The sequence below is a fragment of the Hylaeus volcanicus genome, chromosome 6 (assembly GCF_026283585.1).
Source record: "Hylaeus volcanicus isolate JK05 chromosome 6, UHH_iyHylVolc1.0_haploid, whole genome shotgun sequence".
NCBI classification, from domain to species: Eukaryota; Metazoa; Arthropoda; class Insecta; order Hymenoptera; family Colletidae; genus Hylaeus; species Hylaeus volcanicus.
This window is the reverse complement of record NC_071981.1, coordinates 21,282,942-21,295,448: the sequence shown is the minus strand read 5'-3', so window position 1 is coordinate 21,295,448 and position 12,507 is coordinate 21,282,942. Positions and strand designations below refer to the sequence as shown.

The following is a 12,507-nucleotide window of genomic DNA, read 5'->3' as shown; positions in this document are numbered from 1 at the left end:
ATCGCACTTTGACTCGAAAGAACTGGAAAATTCCTTTTGCCCGTTCGGGAGTTGACGCGACCCAGTAACGACGACGAGCGACGCACGGCGTCTGATTTTCCGATTAAGATTCGGATCAGGCTGCTGGAACGTCCAGCCTATGTGGCCCAGTGACATTCTTCTCTTTTTTTGTCACGTATGTCGCCTGACCCATTGCCCTCGACTGCCAATGACAACGACGTCGCCGTTCGTTCTTTATTGCATTACACCGAGAACGGGAAGAAGTGTCGCTCGTGTTTACGCGATTAGGGGAATTAAACAGGCCAAGGGCCAATTAACGGGATCAATTTTCGTCAGTCTTAATAATAGTTAAATAAATCTCGTTAAAATAAATCTCGTTTATGGTAAGATAAACGAGAATTGAAATTATTAGCGAAAGTTTGGTTTGCCTGGTATACATTCCATTTTTGAAGTCGGCTCGCGCGCAAAATTTATACTGCGCGTTCGTCGAATGCGAAGAGGTTGGCGAGCCTGCCAAGAAAAAATCAACAAACAGAAGATAAACAGTTTGCGGAGAGTACGGAGAGACAGTAAAAGCCAAATCAACAAGAAGGTCGGTACTGGTTGCCCTCAGGAGTAATTAACTAATTTAACTAATTCCTGTACCGCGAGCTTAGGAAAGGTTAAGAAACCCACGGCCTACCGGAGTCAACAAGCTCTCTCCCCTCCTACCTGTATCACGGTCACGTCCTAACGGAGCCTGATTAAGAGGAATCGCCCGTCCGGTTTTGTTTCAGGCCAACCGAAAAAGGAGAACCATGGAGTCCTGGCTATGCGACGTGCAACGCGTGAGAATCCCACGGCCGAAATTCGGCACCGGGAACTCCATCAGACGGTCCAATTCCACGGTGCAGCACGTGCGACCGGAAATTCACCTGAGGCAGAACCAGGACGTGGCGAAGGCCACGGAGGAGCTGCGACAAGCGTTCCAGGACAAGCTCTGACCGGCTAATCGTCGACAAGGGGCACCGTAATTCATCGAGCAATCACAACCCTCGAGGATCCTCGTCACGGGGACCCCGTCGTCGTCGAGTGTCCCTTTCCGTGATTCGATGGCGAATCGTTTCGCCTTTTCGTTAGTCTACACCCTCGCCCCCCCTCCCCCCTCGCCGCGACTCGAGACAGAGTCGACGATCGTTTTAGGAAACGGACGACGGAGTTTGTTTGGCTGGAGATTGGATCGATTTTAGGGTGCGTCGGTTTTACACGAGAGCTTTAATGGGAGGTCTTCTGGGCCAGCTTGGACCAGCGGTTCGATTCTTTTCGGGGCTTATTTTCTCGATGGGAGTCTCCTGTCTTAAGAAGGGGCTTTTAAAGTGTAAGTTGATCGAAGAATTTGAAGAATCAGTGGACCTGTGCAAGTTCCCAATAACAAGATGCTAGTAACGTCTTAAAAAGGGATTTATAAAACATGAGTTAATCGAAGAATTAGTGGACTCGTACAAGTTGCCAATAACAAGATACTAGTTACGTCTTAAAAAGGGATTTCGAAAGCATGAGTTCATCGAAGAATCAGTTGACTTGTACAAGTTGCCAATAATAAAATAGTAGTAATATCTTAATAAGGGATTTTTAAAACATGAATTCATCAAAGAATTAGTGGACTTGTACTCCGTTAACAAAATACTAGTAACACCTTAAAAAGGGATTTCGAAAGCACGTGTCCATCATAGAACTATTTGACTCGTACAAGTTGCCAATGAGAAGAAAGTAGTAACGTCTCTAGGAACATCGTAACTCACCCTCGCGAAAGTATGAGCTCCTGCAAACTATTTTCCCCGCTCACATTTAAATGTACAAACGAGTAGATCGTAAAGTAAGCGTAAGACTTGTACTCATTCCTTTATTAGAAACATCGTTTTATTAAATGAAAAATAACGTGCAATTTTTCGTAGTAAATTCTCGTAGCTCGTACCGCAATATCAGGAAGAGTATAATAAAATCTGAAAACAAGCCGATAAAACAAGCCTATTCGGCCGCAGATACGCGCACACGAAACGTTCTCCGAAGGTACGACGTCACGAGTAGATTAAGTTTTAGTTGACAAGCTACCATTCTACGTAAGTTATTTATGGAAAAGAAATTGAATTAGTTACTTAGACGCAATATTGGACATCGTATATGTACATATGGATCTGAAAACGATTGTATATAAACTCTGAGCATGTTTATTTACTCGAGTATGATAATTCCACAGCGAAGAAAAAACAATAAAATCCGTGGTAAATTATAACACACAGATTGTGCTTTTCCTCGAAGAATCAGCCCTTCCCAGTTTGTTCTGCGATTTCCAGGGTCGCTTTTATTGGTCGCGGGATTCACCGAGAGGCGCTGGAGCGTCTTTCGTGGAAGGAAAAACGAAGACCGAGGGTGGCCTTTCCTCAATCTCAGCCTCTTCTCCAAGGATATCAAGAACTCTCGCGCTCGGTCGACGATCTCCCCCCCTCAAGGCCAGCAAAAGTCCATCGACGCTAACCACCGTGGAAATAGAGACGTTCCGCGGCACGAACGGTCCGTCCGTTATCCGCTGCACCATGATCGATCGCGCGTCGATAATTAATTCAGGCCCGAAGAACACCTTCCTTCTGCTGGTTCTGGATCACCGAGAGACGCGCGCGCTTGTACGAGTGATATACGCGGGACGGCGAGCGCGGATCGACATGGCGTGATCAACGTCCGTAAATCGAGCTCGTTTCGGAATGGACCCGTGAGAAGATACACCGATCGCTCTGGATCATCGTCCTTACAGGAACGAGTTCTCGCGAGATATCGGGACGTACGCTCGAGACGTGACCGTACTCGAATGATTTTTTCGAGGTTACCGATGATATTCTCGCGTTTACGAATAACAAATAAATTAACAAGCAACAAATAAATTAACCAAGGGATCCAAACCAACAATCGAAACGTTTAATATAGAATAAAGTCCTTTTTCGAAATTGTTTCGCTTCTGCGACCAAAGGAGGATCGCGACGATTTTGTAATAATAATAATAATAATAAAAATTTTAAACGAAGATCCAGAGTACAAGATCATCTCCAAACACAATAAAGTAACGCAGCAAGCGAGGAGAAATAAATCCATTGATTACAGCAGTAATTGTTTAGCCCAGTAATAAAGTCGAGCAAGGACGTTATTCCCGGAACGTTCGATATTTTGTAATTAAGAGACGATACGTGTTATCGGCTGCCGCGTTTATCGATAATTGAGAATTAAGAAAATAATACGAGGTATTATTTTGCGGTAACTCTCTTTACCGGATTACTGGAGAATTTTATTCTAAAATTTATAAGAAATTATTGCATACACCGTGAGGATCGAGTGAAATTATATTCGAGGGACTAGTCTCGGGCGATCGGAGAATCGAAAGCGTCGCAAGGCGATGATATCGACGCGCGCGGAACTTAGAGCTTCTAATCAAGGCGCCGCGTCTTGTATTCCAAAGCAATCGCGACCTGGTGACTAATTAGGGTGGCTCGTTACACGTAACTGTTCCGTAATTGGTCGATTCTTGCGGGACAACGATCGAGTTAACGGTATCGTGTTCATTTAAATGCCACGGTTCATTGGGTCCGACCAATCCCATTATCTTCTGCGGAACGGAAAACTATCCTAACAAAAGGAATCGATAATGCGAATTAGAGGCACAGAAGCTGCGTGAGCTGGCAACGATAGTGGAACGGTGACAACAGAGATACGAAGGATGTTCGACGAGGATGAAAGAGGAATTAGAAATACCTGCGACCATTGTGTTTTGTTCTGGCGAGGATAAACGTTTTAATTAGGGATTTGAAAACAATTTTAATCTATATTATTGTATTAATTATATTATAGATAATCCTTTCTCTTCACGAAGATTTTTTACGTAATTTGTATCGTTTAAAAATCGAGAGATCTGCACTTCTTAAATCGTAGTAGCAGTAAAATTAGCGATCAGCTGCCTTATTAACGTGTAACATTTCCACGAGTTTCGTTATTATTTTTGTTAATTGCTCCGGTCATGAAATATGAATAGTCCCAGAGAAACTTCTGTATTATCTCAATTATACATTTGTTCTGCTCCCATACGCGTAACGCACGTGCATTGCCTTTCCCTTCTTTCGATACGAGGATTAGCCAGTCAAATTGCTCCAAAGGAAAGTCATCATTGGGAATTAATTCCAAGAAAACCAATGCCAAGCCTTGACTTTTTCTTTCACACAATGTTTACCCTAAAGATCGAGAACAGATTTTGATATTTTATTTGTACGAACCGGGTGAATTGTTTATCGTAGTTCCTGGTTCGAAAGGAAAGAGGAAAACTCACGCTGAACTGTTCAACTCGTCGAGACTGTTGCGATATTTGTTAATTTGTGTCGATTAGTAATTTAATACTGTCTTGTTTCCCTATTTCTATCTGTATTTTTTGTTTTATTATCCTGCATCAATCTATTTTATACGTTTCTGCTTCTTACTTTGTTTGTTAGTATTTTTCCCCGTTAATTAAACAGCACTCTCCCCCGTAGCACGTTTCACGTTACAATCCGAGTGGACACTATAATCAAATGAAAATCCCGTGCCGTCTACAGACTTTCAAGTTCCAGAAATTTAATTGTACTCGGTTCGAGCTTCGACAAATTTAATTACTCGCCGTTTGAAGTTATGAATTCAATTTTGCACGGTGGAAAGTCCGGAAAATTTTTCTAACGCTGCGCTTAAACTTTTCCATTCGACACATAACTATTCCCTCTATCTCTATTGACCACGTTTGCCTAAATTAAATCGTAGGCTTAACATTTCCAAATAAATAAAATATACCGAATGTCGACACATTTCCACGAACGGTTAGCTTAACTAATTCGAGATTCGAGAATCAGGTCACCTTTGCCTCATCGACAATCATTTTTTTCACACTTCGAGTTCCAAAGAAATGAAATCCGAACGAACGTTATCGCTGATTGATTTGCTGCGTCGAACCTAGTAGTGGCACCTCTCGAGTGTAAAGAGTTAAAACAGCCAATCGCTTTCCTTATCGTAGCCTCAACCGAACGGTTCGGTCGAGATGCCGAGCACGAGAATTCCCGAAATGGTCAATTCCGTCTGGGTCGATACGAGACTTCTTTTCCCAAAGAAACAGGGGATGTCCCAAAGGGATACAGGTAGATCGACTCACCAGATTGTCAGGATGAAGATGGTGATGGCCGTAGTCCCTAGGGTTGCCGCGCGAGCCGCCGGGAGAGCTGTGTCTGCGGCCTCGGCCGTTCTCCAGGTCGTCCTCGTAGTCCTGGAAAAGAAATCGATAAAGATCCCTTTTACCGCGTTCACGTGTCACCGAAGGAATCGACGGGAACTCTCTCTCTCTCTCTCTGGCTAGTGACACAATGCTTCGCCTAAGAGCCGAAGGATTTCGTCCGAGGGCTTCGAGGCACCCGGGTCGGCGCGAAAGAGGTGTCTCGAACGATTTTCTGTACCTGGTTGTCGCACTCGTCGTCGTTGGAGAGGGCGAGGTCGGAGGTCGTCACCTGATGCTGCTGTGCCCTCCTGCAGCCCGCTCTGGAATTGCCAAAATTTAGATTTGAGAACCACCCGGCCTGCCGAGACCGTCGTGTCTCGCGACGAATCCTCTAGATCTAACGATGCCGTGCATCCCAAGTGCCTTGCAGGAAATCGTGCCGGATCTACGCACGTCTACCACCTCGGCTGTACTTCGACAGCCGAATCGTTTCGATCGTTTCATCAGTCTCGCGCAGGCGAGACCCTTTATTCGACGTTTCGACTTCCGGCTTGGAATTTACTCGAGGATAGAGCAGGAATTTTATTCGGTATGGATAATTGCGATTAGGTAAGGTGGTTTAATCCTTGGTTTGATCCTTTCGGATCTGAATTATTTTTTCCTCTCGTACTAATGTAATTTAATTTTTAAAGTTTACTAGGACTAAAATTAGTGCGAAGAAATAAAAAAGAAATCCTGATAGTGTAGTAAATCGTAAATAGTTCGAGGCAAATCTGTTCTTTCTCCGTGCGCACTAATAAGGACATTCGATATTCGCAATAAGGACATTCGACTCGATTGTGAACGCCAGGTCTGAAAGGGTTGAGATTGTCCCAAAAGTTTCTTTCGTAATTTGCACTCAATTATTTTGTGCGGTAGTGTTTATATAAATAGACTATCTAATTTCTTAGATGTTTAGGTGTTAATTGCCCTCATAGTATATAGGAGCCTAATAGACTACTAGCTACCGATTCGTAATTGTACTTAACCTTGAAAATGACTTAAAACAGGATGTCGAAACGTTGAATTCGCTAAACGAAGGATCTTGCTTGAGCGAAATCGATAAATAACTAGCTTCCTTATTCCACGAGATTTTCACTGTAGTTTCTTACGCGAAATCATCCCTTTAAGCTTAGCGTCGATCAGGTTTGCCACCGGTGAGCGCGAAAAGTCGTTGACTAAATATTTCAGGGGATTATTGATCAGCTCATCGAAATAAACTGGTTCCACTAGGTGAAATAAGTGGAGCGAAATAAAATAATGAATTTTTCCGAATTGATCGAACGTTCATAATGTATACAACGCTAGTATTCGTTTAAATATTAATAACAATCTGTTTTTTTTTTCCTTAAATACAACTGTTCGCGTGAAGCGCTCCTAAAAATTCACAATTATATTCGCACGATATCCAATTAAAATTTAATCTCTGAATGATCGTATCGGGGTTCTCATGCCCAAGGAAAGTAGTTTCTTTTTCAGGAAGTGACCTTTCTTTCCCCTTTGCGACAGCGACTTCTACGCGAACGACTCGTGGAAGATCCATAGATCGATACAACGAAACGCGATTACTTTCTGGGCTTACCCGGTGAAGTCGGAGAGCCGTATGGAACACATACGAGCCAGAGTAGCAACAAACGACGACTGAGGGGGTTATTTATATGTTTGGCATCGATTATTTAATGAGCACCACGTATGCCAGCCATGGACGAACGTATACCGCGACGGGATGCTCATAAGTCGCGCACGCGGCCCGAATCTATTTCCGTTTGCCCTTCGTAGGAGTTTAAGAGTCGCGCGTGTGCCATCGATCAATCGAAAACTCGAGAACTCGAGCAATATTTCCGTTGGACATTCGAGGTCTCGATCGACTCCTCTTAACCTTCGAAGAAGATCAACGTACGCGATATGTTTAATATATTTTTATTTTTATTTTCCTACAGAGATTAATTATTATCCTGACCTTTGGTCGCTTCTTAAATTCCGAATGGTTTAGAAATTTTATAGCAAAGATTTTCAATCGATACATTCACGGAAAAGAATAAAAATAGTTTTTTTTATAAACCAATCAATTTTACGTACACCGAACCACTAAATATTTAATTTTGCATTTAACGTATTTTTATTTAATTTAACTTTAATCGTTTCGATGTAAAGGTCTCGCAGTACAAAATTTCGCTTGATTGGATCGACACCGGCTCGCTTTGTGAACAAAGGGCGGAAGATTAGGCGAAGATCTAATTGTCGTCCCCGCGACAAACGCGCACAGAGACCCTTTTCAGGGTACGTTTCGTTCGCGAAACGATTACCGTGGTACTGTTAACTCGCTCACTCGGGACTCATTTGTTTCATTCTGTTACCTGGGATACGACCCAGCGTCGGAACTTCGTAGAAGGAAATTTTCAAGGGCTGCTGGCGCATCCTATAGGCGTGCATTTTGCCGCATGAGCTCCGTTATTGGACTGCAGTGGGAGAATTTTGGGAAATCCGCTCTGGGAACCTGTCACGACGTTGCACGACTTGTCTGTCACCTCTGCCACCCTTCAAACATCATCGAAATAGTATCGAACGAAAGTAACGCCACTGTCGCGACGGTTTGCAGACGTGTCGCTGGTGGAAAACAGTAGGAAGAGAAAATAAAAAAGAAATTGGATCGATATGTTAGTTATAAAATTTGAAAATGACGTCTGGAAGGCGCAGGACAGCGTTTTGAAAAAATAATTGCAGGAAAAGTGAGATAATTAAATCACAGAATTCTGTCGATATCAAAGAAACGATTTACGAGGATAACATTTAACACCGAAAGAAAATTAAAATAAAGGGAAAATTAATGAAGAATTTTCCTGTGATCAGTGAAACAGTTTTCCAATCTCGAACCGAGACCTTTTAAATAAGAATTAAAAATAAATCCCTCAAATATTGGAATTCACGAAACAAATGAAATAATAGAGATACTGTAAAATAATTGAAGCGATTGATATCACCTATCACATGCTACTTTAATAATAACCGAGCGTTATTAATACTAATAATCGCACCGACCGTATTCAACCAGAACGTAAAATACGATAGATGGCTCCAATAATAGCTGTTTGTTAGAAATTTATCGCCGCGCGTGACGCAATGTTCGCCGATTTCGTTTCATTAGACGTCGTACGAGTTTTGATTTAAACTGCAAAATTTGGGGATAGTCGTACGAAAGCTTCTCAAAATAAAGCGAAGGTAATCGAATTCGGATAAACGACGAAAGAATAATATCCTACAGTTGACGAACACCGAAAATAACCGAGAACATTAATAAGGAAACACGATGCAAATTATGCACACGATTATGCACATTTATTTGTGTACAGTGGAAATTTTCTGTCGCGCCACCCTTGTTAAGGGATGATATATTATCCTCGGGGAAAGATTAATTTGCAGCCGACCGCGACCCAGGTTTACGAAAAACCGTAGGGAAAGGGGGAAATCAATCGATCCGAACAATAACCGTCCAGATATGAGAATCTGAATATCCTGTTGAACGATCAATAAAAGGGTTAACATTTATCGGGGGTCTAATCCCCCGGCTGGTAATCCGATACCGTTTGAAAACCGATATCGCTCCAGTCGAAATATGCAAATTCCATTTTCCTGTGTTTTCGATTCGCGGAGGCACGAACTGTCTATATTTTCCTCGCGCGCCGTCGGGATATCGATTCGAGCGGAATTTGCTTGCGCCCAATTCCGCGGAGCGACACGTATACTCGCCGAGTGTCCGGAGCCTGTCTATCAGTCTTCGTGTACTCGCGGACGTTCCTGTTCGATGATATCTCGATATGCGGTCCGGGAGCTAACCGTGAACGACGGGCGAAATACTCGTCGAGATGGAAATTCAAAACAACTTTTCGTGTCTCGACGTGTACGTCAATTTTTTGGTAAATCAGAATGGGAATGGGTTCGATATATTTTCGTTAACCCAATTAGGTTCCAATAACGAGTGAAATATAAACAACCCTTCGTTCTCGACGTAGACCTATTTTCGGGGGGTAAATTAGAAAATAAACGATTATCAATATAACCGGAAATCAAACATAACGTCGCTGTCCAAGAACATATCGAAAGTGGGAAAATCCAGGCACCTTCTGATCCGATTTAATTCGATCCCAGGGGCCTCTGAACGTCTTCAAAAAATAAAAAAAAAAAAAGAAATTCCTTCCCCGTCCTAAATTAATCGGCTGATCCATAAAACTGACCAGCGATACACCCTGCGCGCACCCACGCGAATCGACCACCTCCGCCCACGCGTGGACACAAGGACGCGGTGTTTTCACACGTACGTGCTGGTATTTACCTCCCCCGCACTCTCTGCACGCTCGTGTACCTTCTTGCCGCCGGTCGCGAGGGGTGTCGAAGGGGCTGCGTGGTGGGATAGATACTAAAGTCAGATCAGGCCTTCTAGGAAATGAAATATCGATGTACCTCTTATATCCGACACGGAAACGCCATTACCAGTTAACCCGGCGAGCTTGGAATCGCGCGGTACACCTTTTTTTTCTCCCCCTAGCAGTCGAACTCGCTGATCAATTAAGGATGAACATCGGCTTCTCCGTCCCTGCCCTCCGGAAGTCGAGGAATCCGGCTACGAATCGTAGAGGAAGTATATCGAAAGAATACCGGAGCGAGGTGATCTTTGTTGGGGAAACGAAGGGAATGTTCGGAGATGTTTCGATAGGGGATGGTCGATGTTCTATCGAGTGTTTTGAAAGATCGAGGTAGGATTTTCATTTCAATATAGTCCGAGGGTTATGGATTTATTTAGACAGTCTACGTTCAGCGTTGATTGATTTTTGGAGTCATAGAAGCTCGTTTTGCAAGTATGAATATTATAGAATATCGTATAGTTTGAACCCAGAACGGCTAATTTATTTAATTAATGGACATTACGACCATTTAATTTATACCCTCTCGGTATAAAAATTGAAAGGTCGAGGAGTCGTTTGAAAATAGTCGAACATCTGAAAATCGAGAAATCGGTTCGATTCGAGGCAAATCGTTGTTTACGTCTTCGGAAACACTCGACGAAATTGAATTACTTATCGAGCGCCGTCCGCAAACTTGCTCGTTCTTGGAGGCAAACCTGAACGCTCGACTCTCTGGAACGAATTAAATAAACCTGACTTTGCAGCGGGATTTTTGCTCGGCAATCGCGACGAAAAGATTCGATTTTGATTTTCGCAAGGTCACGAGAGATTCAAGAGAAGCTCGAAGGGTCGCTGAAGAGAAACGACAAAAGGTGTTCTCTTTCGATTGATATCTTCTCGACCTGGTCCTGGGCATGTCGGCCCCGAGACCGCTGTCCTCGCTCGGCGATCTATATTCCTGGTTATCCCGCGGCAGGAGAGGTCCCGTCACTCCTAGGGGATCTCCCTCGACGTCCACCAGTCGTCCCGGACGGCAACAACCACCGGGTACACCCCTCTGCGAGAAATCACCAGATCCCGTCATGCCGTTTGCCGTTCCATTGCTACTTTGCATCCGGTTTCGACGGCCAACGAGCACTTCCTCTTTCGTTCTTACTTTCCCTCTAATCGATCCCTCGATTTCAACGACCTCAAAGTGTCCGATTCCGTGGACGATCGCTCGTGGGGGTTGCGAGTTCGATTCAAAATTAAAACCAAAGTGGAGAACCATTTATCACGCATTTATTTCGTTCTGTTTATTATACGATTCTAACTTGGGTTCGTCTTCGACAAATAAATTAAATTGATTAAATTTAACGTCTCGGAATTTCCATATTTAAATAGAAGTGTCATATGAAAATCGAAGCAAAGAACTGAAAACTGTGATCGAGCACATGTGTGCAATTTAAATAAACCCTGCTTGGCGTGTTAAAGAAAAGAAAGCACGTGTTATACCGAGGAATTATATCGATTGGTACGTTCAGTATTTCTCTTGGAACTCCTTGGCTCGTTTAATAAACAGAATCAAACAGATACTCTCGTCCCACTTTGGTTTCAAATTTGAAGTGTCCATCTTAACTGTATTTAAGGGATGACATTGCGAATGTAAGTAACATCATGAGAAAGGTACGAGAGATAGCATGATTTGATACAGTCATTTTCCAAGACCAAACCGTGAACAAAACTTTCAAAAAACCAGCGTTTGGAACTCGATCACTGGAGTAGGACGATGGAAAGTAATCAAGAAGTTTAGAAACTCCGACAAGCTAACTTTGAAAATACATTACAGATATATAAAATAATAACTAAAAATATATAAAATTCGAATAAAACTCTGGTACAGCTTTTCATAAATGTTTCGAGCCGTTATTTTTCTCGAATTGTTCGCGGAAAATAATGACGCATCGATTAATCGCGCCAATTTGTCGTGCCTCCAGTCATCGAAGTCGCAGATTAATTAGCCACAAAAGCACCGGGTCAATATGCCAATTCAGGGGCGATCTATCATCGATCATCGTCGCGTGCATGGTCGCGCCCGTGACGTTTGTCACAGTGCGCAGACAACGCATGATTTACGACGATTTCCGTCGGCTCTCTTCCGTTCGAAGATCACGAAACCCGCGGCCAGGTCGCAGGACCGTGAACCATGAAAGCGTTGGCAACTCGGTCGTCGTTAATCAACGGTCACCCGATCGATTTGTCCACAGATCTCAACGAAAACGAACCCTCGTCCTCGAGTCGATTAACCTTTGCCGGACCAAGGTGTTCGACGCGGGTCCACGTTGTCTTAATTTACATATTACAGTATAATTCAATCGTAAACAATTTGTCCAATTAAGAACATTTTAGAGATACTTCTAAAGCTTTAACTTTGATGCAAAATATTAATAATTCTAGTGATCTGGGAATATTCATTAAGCTATATTATTTGGACCAACATAATATACTTGTCATTATTTTGTTTAAGTATCTGATTAAGTATACGCGATTATATTCTATATTAAGCTAAAAATTGTGGAAACTATATTTAATTCGAAAAAGAAATATTTTCATTATTGCTGAACTTTTATATGTACTTAAACTGGCGATTATAGAGACGTGTGTGTTCCTTAATAATAATAATAATAATAATAATATTCTTTTCTAAATATAAGAGACAAGAATACCTTCGATTTAATTTCATCATTGAATTCTTCCCTCAGAATTTAAGTCACCTCGTGCAACAAAATTTCAAAAGATTCATCGGCTCGTCCCTTTAAAGGGCCAACCGTTTTCTCG

General features: G+C 42.7%; 1 protein-coding gene across 1 annotated transcript in view; it reads right to left on the bottom strand.

The window, feature by feature from the left end:
• The window catches only part of LOC128878346 (whirlin-like), a 104,713-nt gene that overhangs the window by 26,792 nt on the left and 65,414 nt on the right, over positions 1-12,507 (bottom strand). The window contains exons 10-12 of the mRNA XM_054126474.1: positions 10,593-10,747; positions 5,490-5,571; positions 5,192-5,302 (exon numbers count right to left, since the gene is read on the bottom strand). Of these exons, the coding sequence (XP_053982449.1) occupies positions 5,192-5,302; positions 5,490-5,571; positions 10,593-10,747 (348 nt within the window). The remainder of the gene's footprint in view (positions 1-5,191; positions 5,303-5,489; positions 5,572-10,592; positions 10,748-12,507) is intronic.